The following is a 16,784-nucleotide window of genomic DNA, read 5'->3' on the forward strand; positions in this document are numbered from 1 at the left end:
AGACGCTTTCTGCTAACTGTGCCGAGTTACAAATTCTGAATCTGCCTCGATAATCATTCTACTTTGTCTTTTATTACTTTTTTTACTACTTTTGCCTTTGTTTTTGCTTACTAATTATTTTTTATTTTTAAATGATTTTACCTTGTGTTTTATGTTTTCTTTTTATTATGATCTTTACCTTTTAACTATTCTTTGACTATATTGCCCTTCTATGCTTTTATTTGTTATTATCGTTTGGTTTTGTTTATGTAAAGCACATTGAATGACCTCTGTGTATGAAATGTGCTATATAAATAAACTTGACTTGACAATGTTAATAACCTCTGACCACAGCCTGAGCCTGAGTGTGTGTGTGTGTGTGTGTGTGTGCCATTAACATGGTAGAGCTTCTTTTACACAAGAATTTTGGCTTACAATTTTGTTTTCATTGCAAACTTGTCTAAACCAAGTCTGCATGTGTGTATATTTGTATATATTTGAATGAGTGTGAGTGTGATTAATACATGCTTACATGATACAGCGATACAGCTGTATGATACAGCTTAATCATATTTGTGTGAGTATCTAAACAAAATCATTCCATTATCGTGTATAAACCTGTGTGTGAGCGTGCTTGCGTGTGTGTGTGTGTGCGCGTGTGTGAGTGCGTCTTTACCAAATAGCTGAGAGCGCTGGCAAGCTGTTTGGCCACCTGGAACTTCCAGGCTGTGCTGAGAGGACTGTTCTGCCTGCGCATGAACTGATCCAGAGAGCCCAGCTGCACAAACTCCTCCACCATGATGTCTGCAGGACAGACACAGGGCAAATTAAAACACACACATACAGTACACACAATCAATCATAAACTCATTGTTGCTGTAACACAACTTCTCACAGTAGGTGTCCGTTTTAAAATGAACTAAAAGCCTGGCAGACGCGGAGTAACAAAACATGTCTTTTTAAAGATGCTCAATCCTCTTAAGGGGATTAGTGTTGTGCATGTGTAAGCACAACAATGTCAGATGAAAGAGATGCCGTGTGAGGAAATTTATCTCAGGAAAGGGAAGCTCGATAGTGGACTCGTTAGGAGAGGAACTGGACAGGACAAAGAGGGGGAGGAGGAGGACAGGAAATAAGGTGGAGAATAGGACAGACGATTTCTGGCTGAATTTCAGAGATGGGGCAGTATTGATGGACTGGCACAGTTACAGGGTTCCCTCTCTCAAATGTACAATTCCTTACATGACTTACTATATACTGAATAGTACAATATACCGACCAATGATTTCAGAGCACCTGCATAGCGCTCAAGAATCTTTTAGTTTTTTTAGAGCAGGAGATGAATACCCCGGTAAAGAGGTATTGAATAAACACAGTTGGGCTACTCAAGCAAGCAGTAAAGCTAATAACCAGATATACACCAATTCTGCGTGGATATATATTTGTATTAATGTATTTTGGCAAGTAAATTTTAAACTGCTACAACAAAATTCCCTGATACTCCATGACTATGCCCGAAAAATTATAAAATTCCCTGCCTTTCCATGTCTGGAAAAGACTTTCTAAAATTCCATGATATTCCAGAAATTCTACGACCCGTGGGAACCCTGCAGTTAGTAGGGAGCAGGTACTGATTCTGCCACACACTGATCCTGGGTCAGCACTTCTGATCAGTATAGGGCCTGGCGTGGTCTCTTGAGTTGGGTTCAACTTATGAAGGAGGAAACATGTGAGGATACAGCCTCTTTGGCCTTCAGTACTTGTGTATGTGTGTCTGGCATTTTGTATTTGTTAGTGCGCGTGTGTGTGTGTGTGTACTAGTATGTCTGTTTATCAGAGCATCAGACGTCATCACTCACTCTCCTGGTGGCGCACACAGACTCCGTACAGAAGGGTGATGTGCTTATGAGACACCTGCCGCATCAAACTCGCCGTCTCAAAGAAGGCCTGAGAGAGAGAGAGAGAGAGAGAGAGAGAGAGAGAGAGAGAGAGAGAGAGAGAGAGAGAGAGAGAGAGAGAGAGAGAGAGAGAGAGAGAGAGAGAGAGAGAGAGATTTTAGACTGAAGATTTCCAGGTTTATCATCATCTCATCAGCACATCATGACTGGACATGATGCCTTTCTTGGGGTAAACCCTGATCTCCAGTCTGCAGCCTATGTAAGGGAAGTATGATCCATTGAATGCAATTCAATAGGCTTTATCTATTGTACATCGATGTGCGTGCGTGTGTGTGTGTGTGTGTGTGTGTGTGTGTGTGTGTGTGTGATGTGAGAGGAAGGAAGTACCCATTACACAGTGTCAGAAATGAGCAATGGTGTAAAAAAACAAACTAGCGACTCAGATGGAGAAAGACCGAGAGCTGGCACGAGCTCTAGCAGAAATGACGAAATGACAGACTACTGTCCACAGATGGAGTCTCCAGACGGATGAGGAAGACCGTGGGGGAGAGGGATGAAGACTCTCACCAGTGAGATGTCTCTGTGTCCGGAGCCCAGCACCTTCAGCACCACCTTGACCTTGGGAGAGCTGTGGTAGCCCCCAGTCTCATCCTCATCCTCGCTCTTCATGATCAGTTCCCCCGCATAGATGTGGGTCCTGGTGCCACGGCCAAGGTGCTCCCCCTGAAGCAAAACCATGATTAGTATTACAACACACACACACACACACACACACACACACACACACACACACAACGGATACAAAACATAAAGGCACAAGCACGCACAAAGGCTCACGTCTCAGCTTTCAGAGATGAAGTGTGAATGCTGCTCAGCATGTGTCTTTGTGTGGTGCTGGTCTCCATAGTGTCTGTTTGTTTGCCAAGACGTGGTTTATATTTGTACATTATCTTCATTGTTCTTAGGCAGGCATTAAATCAAAGCAACCAAAAAATTAATGATGCAGGTGGCTTTTTGAGGCAATAGATGAAAAACCTCCTAATCCTGGCACTGACGCCTCAAGCTTTCATCCCACACACCAGAAGAGTTGACCATAGAGATGCTGATGACTTTGGAAACAGCTGTAGGACAGATGGGCTGTGCCAGACTGTTCTTGGACAAGAGAAGTGAAACTGGTGGATCAGCACATTGCGTGTGGGTGTGAATACTGTGCCAATCAGCCACACACACAAAAACCCTCAGCAATGTCTCAGTGATGTCCAACCATGGCCTCAGTGTGGGGAGCAGAGCACACAAGCAGGAAGGGATGAGGTTTTCCAGAGCCTTTCTCAGCAGAGGCCAGGAATCTCCTGCCTGCAGCAACTGACACACTCAATTAGGCAGATGTGTCTTAACAGATCAGTGTTGCAAACTATCCTCACAGGGAATTAACTAGCACTGTTTGAAATTGAAAACGGCCATACTGGCAAAAAATATAATGGGAAGAAGTCCCAGAATTATTTAGCACGGTAAATAAATTTGTTCTCTGAACTTCTATACAAGCTACAAAGCTTTTTATCAGTTCCACACTGTATTACACTGTACTGTATCTGTACGGCTGAGAGAAATAACTACAATATCAAACAACTTCAATCTATTCTGCTAAAAAATAAAATTACTTAATATATAAATTAATAATATAAATATTATACAATTAAGACCTAACTAAGTTGTAATTAAGACCTGGTGTGTAATATTTTTATACTTTAAGACCTAAAATTCATATAATCAAATGTCCCCACGGAAACCCTGTACCAGTATCGTCCCTCTTTTGAATGTCAGCCCTCACTGACACACAGATGCCAAGAAAAACACACACACACACACACACACACACACACACACACACACACACACACACACACACACAGTACTTTCATAGCCTGCTTATCCACACAGTAGCACCCATTTGAAGCTGCAGCGGTGCAGCATGAGCCTGTGTGTGCCTGTGAAAGCGCCAGGCTGGAGGGAGCTGGGCACAACTGGGCCAGTGGACCAGCAGGAGCAGGTCATGTGCGCCCGCTCCGGCCTCCGCCTGGCCCCGCTCCACTCCGATCATGATGCAACAGCACAGGACGCTGCCCGTGCTCGGCAGCCTCCATATGCTGTGTACATGGCAAACAATACACCGCGCAGGTCAGCCCGTGCCAACTGGACTTGGGCCAACCGGTGGCTTGCCTCGGGGCAGTGGGGCTGGGCCTGTGTGTTTCTGCTAGTGGTGGTGGTGAACGAGATAACCAGAGCACACTGTGTACTGTGTGATGATGTGGGCTTGCTACTGTTTATATACACGCAACCATACACATCAGGGACTGCGACTGACGCTGTGTGCACGGCTGAGTTGGCCTTTGTGTGTGTGTGAGAGAGTGTGTGTGTGTGTGTGTGTCTAGAAGTGTCTAAATGTTGATATGTGTGTGTGTGTGTGTGTGTGTCTAGACATCGATACAGTATGTGTGTGTGTGTGTCTAGACATTGATATGTGTGTGTGTCTAGACATTGATATGTGTGTGTGTGTGTGTGTGTGTGTGTGTCTAGACATGTCTAAAGGTTGCTGGGTGTGGACACGTGCATGCTCACCTGTACGATCTCCTCTTTGAGGATTCGGTGGAAGCTGAGCTGGCTGACCTGCGGCGGCCTCTGAGGAACCAGTTCTCTGCCTTTGGTCATCACCAGCAGATTGGAGGCCTCTGAAACACAGCAAACACGCAGCTGGCTTAGGACAACATTGTGTGTGTGTGTGTGTGTGTGTGTGTGTGTGTGTGTGTGTGTGTGTGTGTGTGTGTGTGTGTGTGTGTGAGTGTGAGAGAGAGTTTGTTTGGCAAAAATGTGTGCTTAAGCGTTAAGATCTCAGGATAGAGAGATAGATTGTAACAGTATTATACACACAAACACACACACAATGAAGGGCACATCAGCCAATAAGCAACGTGCTTCAGTGTCTTTTGATTGTGTGTGTGTGTGTGTGTGTGTGTGAGTGAGTGTGAGAGTTTGTTTGGCAAAAATGTGTGCTTAAGCGTTAAGATCTCAGGATAGAGAGATAGATTGCAACAGTATTATACACACAAACACACACACAATGAAGGGCACATCAGCCAATAAGCAACGTGCTTCAGTGTCTTTTGATGTGTGTGGTGTGTGTGTGTGTGTGTGTGAGTGTGTGAGTGAGTGTGAGAGAGTTTGTTTGGCAAAAATGTGTGCTTAAGCGTTAAGATCTCAGGATAGAGAGATAGATTGCAACAGTATTATACACAAACAATGAAGGGCACATCAGCCAGTAAGCAACATGCTTCAGTGTCTTTTGATGTGTGTGTGTATGTAAACAGTTGAACACCCCCACATGATGAGGTTTCCTGGGGAAAGAGGAAGAAACAACACTGTGGCTTCAGCGACCTGCTGCCAATCCACTGCTGCACTGAGACACAATGAGCCAGCACACAAAAACACAAACACATGCATGCACTGCATACGCACACACACACACACGAAGGCACACGCGCGCGCACGCACACACTAATGCAGGCAGGCGCACACACACACACACACACACACACACACACGCAGGGCTTTCATCTTCAGATCAGACTCTACTCTCACATTCTAGCCATGCCAGTCATAGCAGACAGGCCTATGTTTGCCTATGCACTGCAGTCATGCAGTCCAAAACAATACACTCCACTGCCATGAGCTGAGGTCGTCGGCCTGATGTTTAACCCTCTCTCTGCAGTCGCTCCACGGCAGAGGCGCGCCGAGGTGAAGAGATGAGACATGAGCCACGACAGGAAACCACACTTACTACTCACACTTCCTGCCTGTTCCTGCTGCCTCAGCGCACGCGCACACACACACACACACACACACACACACAAGCTGCTTGTAAACAAGACATCAGTCGCGAATACCGTTCATCCCCATCGCAGCACCTCTCAGTGTGACAGCCCATTCCACACATACTCACTCACGCACTCACATAATGCAACCAGCCACATCCAATAACACACTGCATTTATATATGCACTTCAAGGCACCCAACATGCTGTACAGTGAAGAGGGAAGCTCACTGATCACCCAGCAATGTGCAACACCGACCTGGGTGACGCACGGCAGCCATTATGCACACTTACCACACACCAGCAGGAGGTGGAGAGGGAGGGAATGAATGAAAGAAACACACAGAGGGCCAAACTGTTCCTCTCAGACTTTCAACTTCTTCACTCAGTAAGTGACTCACCCACCCTCGCAAGCCTGACCATTAAAAACCTGCTCCTATCCGCTGGCTTTAGTTAAACACAGCCCCTTCCCTGTGCATTCTAAAAACATTCTCATTGTCTCATTCGCTCCATCTTACTTGGTCAAATACAAACACACCCTCCCTCGACACAATTGCTTACGCAGTCAAAAGCACTTCCTAATTTTTTTGCTCAAATACATTACTGACTCCCACACAAGCGCAGGCATTGCCGCTCCCAATCTCTTTCCCAGGCTCCCTCACTTTTTCCATTAGCGTGTGGCCTCGTCTCCCTCTCCACCACCAGGTTCAGTTAGTAAAGACAACACACCGCCACAAATCTTGCACACACCCTTTCCCCCTTTTTATCGGTTTTTTGAGCAACTCCCCTAACAGCAGAGTTGATATGTGGCCACGGTCTGATGACAGCTCTGGGGGTGAGCATAAGGGCCACTGACAAAAGGATTAACAGTCATCCAGTTATCCCTGGCCCTGTGTCTTCCTCTCTCTCTCTCTCTCTCTCTCTCTCTCTCTCTCCCACCATTATATAATCATCTTACCAGGACAATCAATGCACTGGTTGAACCAAAGTCAAATCAACCTGTTTAGGCAATTTAGTCTCTCAGTTACAAGTGAGCTTGGACATCGAGGAGGTGCTAAAGAGAGGCGAGGAGAGGAGAGGAGGGGATGAGTGGAGAGGAGGGGAAAGGTGGGGATGAGAGGAGGAGAGGAGATGAGATGAGAGGTGGGGATGAGAGGAGGGGAGGGGAGGAGAGGAGGGGAGAGGTGGGGATGAGAGGAGAGGAGAGGTGGAAATGAGAGGAGGAGAGGAGATGAGAGGTGGGGATGAGAGGAGAGGAGAAGAGAGATGGGGAGGGGATGAGAGGAGAGGTGGGGATGAGAGGAGAGGAGAGGAGAGGATGAGAGGAGAGGAGAGGAGAGGAGAGGAGAGGAGAGGAGAGATGGGGATGACAGGCGAGAAGAGGTGAGGATGACAGGAGAGGAGAGATAGGGATGAGAGGAGAGGAGAGGAGAGGAAGAGAAGAGAGGAAGAGAGGATGAGGAGAGAAAGTGGTGATGAGAGGAGAGGAGAGGTGGGGATGAGAGGAGAGGAGAGGTGGGGATGAGAGGAGAGGAGAGGAGAGGAAGAGAGGATGAGAGGAGAGAAAGTGGTGATGAGAGGAGAGGAGAGGTGGGGATGAGAGGAGAGGAGATGTGGGGATGAGAGGAGAGGAGAGGTGGGGATGAGCGGAGAGGAAAGAGGAGAGGAGAGGTGAGCAGGCTGCGTCTGGTACCTCTGGGCTGAGGTGGGCAGCACCTCCTTAGCTGGAAGCGCAGGTTCTCCGTGCGCAGGTTCTGTCCGGACAGGTGGATCAGCAGCTCGTTGAGGGTTGGGTGGAGCGTCTCCGTTCCGAACAGCTTGTAGCCCTGTGGACTCACCTCAATCTGGAAGTTCTTATACTGGGGAACCTGCCTGGATTCCATACAGTCCACCTGAAACAGAGACACTCATTTCAGAAGGCATGTAATAACATAGAGGCATTTGGATTTGAGTGGCTGCCTTCTGATCAGTGTTTGAACAATTTCTTCCTGTTACAAGCTACTATCTTAGTTCTATTGTATTGTTTTTCTATGACATTCCATTGATTTGGTAACGTCTGGTCTGACAGTCACAATGAATAAACACAAAAGAGTACCAAAGTCATGACGTGGCGTTGTCAAGGTAGCAATTTCACTGAATCAAAACAAATCAATCTAACCACTACATGGTGACCATAGCAGTGGCTTTCTTCATCTATTTGAGTTATTTTACCTTTCTATGACGTTAGTATAACTTTCTACAATGTAGGAATCACATACTGCCACAGATATTCATATCAACACAAACAAATTCATGACTACAGAGTTTTATTTTAACATGGGTTTTCTCCATAGAAGATCCTTAAATTCACTGACGTGTCTTGACTTTGTTTTTGAGGCAAAAAAACGTCACTCTTAACAGCCGCCAGCCTAAGACGTGAAATATTCTTACAACTGCCAGACAGGGAATCAGTGTTGTGTGGCCAAGTTGCTGCCTAGCATGTAAAATACGTTTAAACAGCTATAGCATACATTTAAAAATAATCTATGAGGAAGGAATCGATCAGTCAATGCCATTTTGAAAGTTTGTTTAGATTCAATGAAACTGCCATTATCGAAACAGAACATTTCGTACTATAATGGCAGTGCAACTATAGTTACCTCTAAACAGACAACAGTCATGATGATGTAGCTGAAATCAGTGCAGCTCCAGCGCAGCACGTACGCCCCGTCCTCATTTCCCTCCTGTCGCAGCTTATGTGTGGCGTACTCCGTACTGGACACAGGCCAGAGAGACAGGGACAAGCACAAATCAGCCCAAACATACATAGTGCATTGGAACTGAATGGCTGGAATGCTATTGTAATGCTAGCTTTCATGAGCTAGAAAGCACAGCAATAAACAGTGCAGCAGAGACAGACAGAGAGGGAGAGCTTGAGAAGAGTGGAGAGACCACTGGAGATGAAAGAGGTGCTGTGCTAACCAGATAGGGCCGTGGCAGCCACTCTGCAGGTTGTGCACCACAGAGGCCGGTGCCACTTCCGTGCACAGGTAGTGATGCGCGTCCACTGTCAGCCGGAAGTAGCCGTCAATCAACGCCACAAGCGACAAGGCCTCTGCACGGAACGCCAACTGCAGCTCCTGATGAGAGGAAAGAGAAGTTATAGGGATATATTTTATTACCACACAAATGTTGGTGGCAACTGTTGTTACAGAGATAGCTCTATCCAGTAGAGAAAATAAAATTAAAAAAACACACACAAAACAACCATAAATAAATAAACTAATAGTTCAGATCAATATTGTAGTGTTCAGGAGTCTGACTGCTGAAGTGGGCAGAGAGATAGAGATAGAGATAGAGATAGAGAGAGACAAATATCGGTCCCAATATCGGTGACAAATATCGGTCCCAAAGAGACAAATATTTCACCATTTTGAACAACATCATTCCCAACTTCACAAAACAGGAGGAACAGAAAAAACTTGCTGTAGTTTTGGGTGAGGACACCAGCACATGCATACTGGCAGCCAGTTATGTGTCCTCACTCCATAACCTGAGAGAAGGCATTACTTAAGATAATCACCCTACTACCTCCACCCTTCAACACAACACTGCTCCCCAGCCCCAGTCTGTTACACCATGTCTCCTGTTTGTTTTGTTTTGTTTTGTCCTGTCTTGGTTTTCCTATGTACGTGTACAGCCAATGGTCTTGTATGGTTGTGACGTGCTGTGTGTGTGTGTGTGTGTGTGTGTGTGTGTGTGTGTGTGTGTGTGTGTGTGTGACGAAGTGTAACAATGTTTGTACATGTTTATATCATTTTCTATTTGTATTTTCTTTAATTATTACTATTCCTGTGAACGCTTTGGCAATGCATCATATGGTTTGTCGTGCCAATCAGGGCTCCAGACTAACTTTTTGCACTGGTTGCACTGGTGCGCCTAACTTTTTTTCTTAGGAGCACCAGCACAAAAGTTAGGTGCACCCAAATGTTCAACCACATCGCATTTAACACCGCAGCAGGTTCACTTTTTTTCCTTAATTACGGTCCTATATAGGTTGTCCTATGACTTACAATTCTACAAGAAAAGTAACTTAATGAAGTGTTGGTGCTTTAAGTGCTCCACTGAGCTGAAATTTAAACTTAAAACATCTCAAGATGAATTAAATAAAAATAACAGTGAGTAAATTAACAGTGTCTTTTAAGGGCTTCAAACTGCACATCTCATGGCTCATTGTCTTACATACTATCCTTCATGGTCTTTAGGCCTTGGCTAAACAAGCTCGGCAGGCTAGCATCTTGAGCACAATTTAATTGATGTTCCAAAGAGATGTTCCAAGTAGCCTTGGGGATTTTTATGTGATTTTGCAATGATGATTGCAATAATCATTTGACAGCCCCACAATGCAATTTACTTTTTAATTTTAGTATTTTAAAATTTTCAATAAGAACATCACTATGGTTAATGCAGTAACGAAATGGTAGGCCTATTATTATAGGCTATTGCAATGACTTGCCATGCTCGATCTAAATGTGTCCATTCAATTCACCGTACACAATGACCACCATTATACATGCAGGGAATATTCGGGCTTTAAATGTAGCAGTGATATTCGGTTTGCGCCAAATACCAGATTAAATTGATTGATGCCATCAGAATGAGTTTACACAACTCACGCGCAAAACGAATATTGCTGTTGAAAACTGGGTTACTCCCTGCATGTAACTGCGGTCAATGACGCACTCCTTTTCGGCGATATCTGTATCTCTGTCGTTCGGGAAGGCCTTGTATGCATTGTTCGCAATTTTAAGACGTCTTTTCATCTGCAATGACTCCTATAAATTTGGCGCAAGTAGCATTCCTGTACGTCGGGTTTACGTTCAAACTATTTTTCTGGTAAATAATTATTTCGGCCTGAACTTGGTGAAGGGAAGTTTCACTAGGCCTATCGTAGGCAACGATAAACTTGATCATCATCTCGGGCTCGTCTGATCGGTTTGCTGCTGCCAGCCGCCGAAAGGCAGTGGGGAGAGGGGACATTTATCTCGGCCTATGTGACCACACTGTAATGCAACTGCATCCACTCTGTTTATCTGACGGGTCTCTGACCTCTCTCTCTCTGCAGCACACGCATTTTCAAATTTACACACAGGCACTGGGCCACGGCCAATCAGAGGGGAGGTCCCGCCCTTCACTATCTGTGATTTGTTTAAACCACGATATTGGCCAAATATTTGTCTGTTATTGAACCAAAGGTAGTTTCAATGCGGACACTTTTTCCTCTCTCGAATAGCTGGTCGCACCGGTGCGACCTCCGATTTTTTTTAGTCGCACTTTTGAAAAATTAGGTCGCATATGCGACCAAATTGGTCGCACTCTGGAGCCCTGCCAATAAAGCATATTTGAATTTGAATTTGAGAGAGAGTGAGTGAGAGAGAGAGAGTTAGAGAGAGTTAGAGAGAGAGAGAGAGTTAGAGAGAGTTAGAGAGAGAGAGAGAGAGAGAGAGAGAGAGAGAGAGAGAGAGAGAGAGAGAGAGAGAGAGAGAGAGAGAGTGTACAATAGGGAGAGAGATCAACAGAAAGCAGGTCGGTCAGTGAGAAATGTTCCAGTGTCTGGGCGACAACACAAAGAATTCCCAGAGCTGCAGTGGAGTCAGAATCAGCAGCAAAAGTCAGGACCTCTTCTTCCTCTTCCTTTATTACCCCCAGAGGACTTGAAACAGCAGCAGGCACCATCTGGCCAGCCTACTGCCAGGCCTCTGGTCCTCCAACACCAATCATGCGGTCAACTCGCTCTTCCTGACCCCCCCCCCCCCCACACACACACACACACACACACACATCCTGAGAGGTTCTACACACTCACCAAACAACCTCGCCAGTTCTCAAATCAGTCCTCACGCAACCGGACCTCCTCTCTCAGGCACGTACATGCCACTTAGAAGTGGCACAAACGCACGCATGCGCATACACACGCGCACGCACACACACACACACACACACGCACACACACATACAAACACACATGTGCAATTGCACATACAGCTGCCTTCAACTGGATCTTCAAGAGTGTAATGTGTATGCAGCGTGCTGGGTTGCACTGGGATCAACCACACGGAGACATCCCTGGTATTAGGCCGCTCTGCATGCCTCATGAGCCAAAAGAGTAAACGCCAAAAGAGTAAACGCCACAACTCTCCCAAGCTTAACGCTCTGGTGTACAGTCTCCTACTTTCACAAATGACAAACCACCCCAAAACTTCAGAAATGCAGCAATATGTATCTTCATAGTATAACACCTATTACAATGCTGCTGCCACGGCAGAATCACATCCACAAGTTCTCGTGTCACTGAAACTTCACTGAACCACGGACCAGAGAGAATACCATTCTCTGAACCGTACCATAACAATACCATCTACATCACCTGAGAGTAGCACTGTGTTTCTTGCTAACTCCTTTGAAAGGAGTCACTTTGAAAAGGTCACGCTTCTGTGAAGGCTTAAAGCTCCCCAGAGCCTTCCACACAATTCCCTCCCTCTTTTATATAATCCTGTTTCAAGAATGTCCTACCTTTGCAATAGCACACCTGAGGCTTGCATTCTAATCTCACAGTAGTAAAACTGGTATTATTTAATCAATCATTCACTTCACTTGCAACCAAGTTGTCACAAAAACGGTCCTCCCTGTGGGCCATACCATCTCCCTAATGCATAACAGGATAGCCATATTAGCTTAACAAAACATGCATACACACTGTAAAGTGAAAGGACTTTTTTTTTAATTATATTTAACATTTTAAAATGTTTTTTTTTTTCTACAGGCTTCCAGACTTTTGCCTTTTTATACTATCTCTGTCAAAGAGGTGCGTTTTGAGAAACGCAATTTTGTTTTGTATATGCAATGCATAGGAAATTACAATAATGCTATATCTATCTATATCTCTTCCCAGGTCTGATGAGATCATTAAATGTATTACCATTCTCCTGTTGTCCTGTCTGTAGATGGTGACTGTGGACTCTTTGATGACTATGTGTGTGATGTCATGAAAGTCCGAAAAGAGAGTCCAGCCTTCGTCAGCCTCTTTATTCTTGTCGTTCTTCTTGGTGCTGTCCTTCGTCTTCTTGGACTTGTACTTATCTTTCGTGGGATTGTTCACAGACTAATTGGGACAACACAAAAGCATATCAGGAGATTCACCCTCCAAAATGTCAAACTCATTGTGTACAGAGCTGAATAAGCACTGAGTAAGTACTTTTCTCAGTCAGGGGGAACCCCTTCACTTATAGTTCACCTGAAAGTACGTCAGGGCCATCCATTTTAAGAAGTCTGAAAATCCTCTGAGGGTTTTCATGTGATTTACAAAGACTGGCCTGGGACCTGGATGAGTTTGTAAGGTAGCAGGAAATACAGCAGAGGTAAAGAAGTGGGAAAGGCCCATAGAGGTGCTGACTTACTGACAGAGATACCTCACTCAGGCTGCCAAGTCAACTGTGAACGTCAACTATTTCTCTGGGTGGAGACAAAATAGCTGAAGGAATGTGGGGAAACAGTCTCAGCAGCAAAGCCTTTATTTCAAACTTGCTCTGAGGGACTCAATCTCTCTTTTAATCAGAAAGCATATATAGGAAGTGTAGCTGATACCGACTTTTAGGTCAGCCTACAAAACTATACCTACCTAGAGCTACTGCTAAACCACCTTCACTTCCCCAAAACTCTGCTACAGTCACTGCATGAGACCAATTCTCAAACATCTGATCAGCTATTTCACATAAGCCTGAAATATATTATATCCATAACTAAAATATGTCCATGCACATTATGCCTATGGAGTGGATTGGGAAGGAAGACACACAAGAAGAGTTTTGATGGAGTCACTCACTCCGATGGGTTTTTTCCTCCAGGATATCCCTACGGTCCCAGACACCTGGACCTCGTAGCCCTGGCCATCGTCTCCAGAGCTGGGCGAGCGCAGCGCACTCTCGTTCTCCCCGGACAGGCGCAGTGTCCTGGGCTCCAGCGTCTCGCAGCCCAGGCCCCTGGTCAGCGTCTCCAGCGTGGACAGGTACTTCACCTTCAGGTCGTACAGCGAGATGTTACTGTCTTGAATGGTCTTGCAGTTGAACTCGTTGAGGAAGTTCTTGAAGACGTTGTTGATGCGCATGCGCGTCAGGATGTTGCGCTGCTTGATGGTGCGGTTCAGCTCCTCTGGGATGAAGCGCTTGTAGCTGCAGGGCACAGAAAAAAAAAAAGAAATGAAAAAATGAAACACTTCAAAGAGTGGACATTCTGGACAAGCATGCCACATAACGTAGAGAAACCATGGAGGTCAGGAAATAAGGTGGACAACCAACAGTGTTAACTGATAGCCACACACACACACAGGCGTGTGGTATGTGAAAGGGGGCATATGGGCATGGCCCACGTGAGTTACCTGATCTCGGCAGCAACACCGGGCAGGGGCAGATCTTTGCTCTTGGCATAGTGTGTGATGGCGAGTACGGCCATGCCCAAACACTCGTTCTCAATCTCGTGCAGCTCCGCGTCGCTCTGGTGGACACGCAATGGCGCCAGCCCTTTCAGAAAGTCATATTGGCCCTGAGGAAACAGACACACGTGAACAAACACATGCAATTACACAGACACATGCACAGGAAAACAAATTCTCCCATTCTACAAATCACTCTCCTCACATCAAACAGGGACATACAAAAGAGAAGTAGACTGGAAGGGAAAACAGGACAGCTTTGATGTTGTTTAGATTCAGGCCGAGCCACCCCAACCAGACAGAGAAACTGTTTAGGGAAGGAGTTCTGACTTCTGTGTTCCTGAAAAATCAGCTGCATCAGGCCCAACACACTGAAGTATGCAGCCTGCGTTGGATTTCCATTCCTGAAGTGCCTATTTCCATATTACTTATTGAACCTAGTTAATCCAACATAAAGTTTGACATTCATGTTTTGGAATTCTAAGAATTTGCCTTCGGAAAGATTTGGAATTTCCTTAATGTTAGTTTATGTTCATGTGAGGGCTGCATACCCTGCTGCATGGTGTTGGGAAGCGTACAAGCTGGATAGATTAGTGGCATTACAAACAGTACTGTGGAAAAGTCCTAGGCCACCTTCACATTTCTAAAACAACACAAGTACAACACATGATGGCCTAAGACTTTTGCACAGTATTGGAACAATGCAGGCTAGATCTGGATAGTGGCACTGCGTCAGGTGCTTGCTGAGAGTCAATGGGAAACATGGGGCTGTGCTTCTGTACTGCCACAATCAAAAGTCAACAGTAACATTTCCTATGAATGATCAACATTTGAGCTCATTTCTGTTGGCGAACAGACAAACAAAGGACAGATGAATATGTGGATACATGTCTGAGTGCATGACTGTGTGTGTATGTGAGTGTGTGTGACTGACCTGGGAAAACAGGTAGTCCAGTGAGGCAGCATCCAGCAGCGGAGTGCCCTCCGAGCCCCTCTGCGTGCCCACACCCCCCCTATGTTGTTTGCTGAGAGTGTGGCGCCAGACGGGCGACTCCGTCTCACTCGTGCCATGCCAGTTGGTGAAGTAGAACCTGAGGTGAGACGGGGACAGAAGATTCAGTGTCTATGTGTGTGTGGGTGTTTGTGTGTGTGTAAATATCCATGCACACATGCAGTATGTGCGCAAACATGTCCAATGTCAATATGTGTCACGTAAATGCAAAATACGCAATAGTAGTATAGCATTTCATTGCCATTGCTGTTGGGTTTACATACCACATTTGCATCCCTTTGTTTCTTGGATCACCAGGGAGGTTAAACTGTCAATGTGTTGTGTGCTGATATCAGCTTTACAATGCAAAACAGTGGCAAACCACCATGCAAAACTTTTGCTTGTGTCGGTTTTCTCTTGCACTTGTATTTGGAGGTGGAGTCCATGCATGTTCTTTGAACCTCAGAATGTGGTCATAGGGGTAGGGCATGTACTGGTGCTAAGCAAGTCAGAGTATGAGGAAATAAAGTCTTTACAATTGAGATGTGTATCAAACAGGTTATCTAGAGGTGATGTAGAAACCCCAAAGATCTTTTCAACCCCTGCAAAATCCCTCATGAGACGCTCCATGCTCCTTGCTCTTGTTCCTTTCTCTCCTGCTCTTGTTTCCAAAGCAACTGTGTAGAACAGTGCTTGGCTGTTGACTGTAATGAAAGTGCACCCTTATGGACAGAAGAAGACTGCAGCCACACCGTGCATGCTGTTCTTACTGGCTCAACCCTTGCAACAGAAGGAAACTGTCATATCAGAAAACCTAATCTAACTGTAATTTGCAGTGACGGCTGACCATGAGCTATTCAAACGCCTTAGCACTCACTGGTGGAGGGGGAAAGCTGGGCTTCAGGCACTCAGTTATAAAAACAGATCCACGATTTGGTTTTGTGCAATAAACTTTCTTTCGCTAAAAAAACATTTTTGTGTGCTCACTAACCTCAGCAAGCCAAGATTTCTCAGCTTTGTGCAACTGCTTAAGAATGTGTTGAACCCTTGTGAGGGCCCCACCAAAGGGTTTTAGCTGCGCCATGACAAATTGTGTAATAGAGCACTCGATAAAGGTGGGTGACAACTTCCTCTTTAGTAGTTCTTGCACTGTAGAATTCTCTTCTAGCCACTCTGCCAGTACTGTATGTGTATTTTTGAGAAAATTTGCCGGCCTGCTGATCTGTTCACATGATGCAGCATTTTAGGGAGCCAGGAGGCAGGATCAGCTATAGTAAATTAAATTGTGACGTGCAACAGGGGGCGTGTAGAGTGATAGTCATACTTATTATGCGTGGGGCTTCAGATACAGCAGATGTGTGATTTCAAAAACCATGGCGGGAGAACCGACTGCACTTTAGTTAGCTTGCATTTGCTTTGCTGTTAGAATGTTAGATTCTTGCGATAGCTGTCTTCAGACAATAAAAAGTAATTTGGAAGGGAAGAGAACAGTTGCTCCTTGCGTTTCGCCGTGATTCCCCTTTGAAAATCAGAGGTTCACAGGCTACTGTGGCCTTGGTCAGTGGTGTCGCCAGCCGTAATCC

General features: G+C 45.4%; 1 protein-coding gene across 2 annotated transcripts in view; it reads right to left on the reverse strand.

Moving 5' to 3' along the window:
- jak1 (Janus kinase 1) overlaps positions 1-16,784 on the reverse strand; it is a 41,533-nt gene that overhangs the window by 11,932 nt on the left and 12,817 nt on the right. For both annotated transcript variants that reach the window (XM_042057293.1, XM_042057291.1), the window contains exons 4-14: positions 15,145-15,301; positions 14,157-14,320; positions 13,605-13,950; positions 12,702-12,884; positions 8,705-8,862; positions 8,383-8,497; positions 7,437-7,635; positions 4,494-4,603; positions 2,445-2,600; positions 1,839-1,926; positions 656-783 (exon numbers count right to left, since the gene is read on the reverse strand). In XM_042057293.1, coding sequence (XP_041913227.1) covers positions 656-783; positions 1,839-1,926; positions 2,445-2,600; positions 4,494-4,603; positions 7,437-7,635; positions 8,383-8,497; positions 8,705-8,862; positions 12,702-12,884; positions 13,605-13,950; positions 14,157-14,320; positions 15,145-15,301 — 1,804 coding nt within the window. The remainder of the gene's footprint in view (positions 1-655; positions 784-1,838; positions 1,927-2,444; positions 2,601-4,493; positions 4,604-7,436; positions 7,636-8,382; positions 8,498-8,704; positions 8,863-12,701; positions 12,885-13,604; positions 13,951-14,156; positions 14,321-15,144; positions 15,302-16,784) is intronic.

Source organism: Alosa sapidissima, chromosome 12 (genome assembly GCF_018492685.1).
Source record: "Alosa sapidissima isolate fAloSap1 chromosome 12, fAloSap1.pri, whole genome shotgun sequence".
Lineage (NCBI taxonomy): Eukaryota > Metazoa > Chordata > Actinopteri > Clupeiformes > Clupeidae > Alosa > Alosa sapidissima.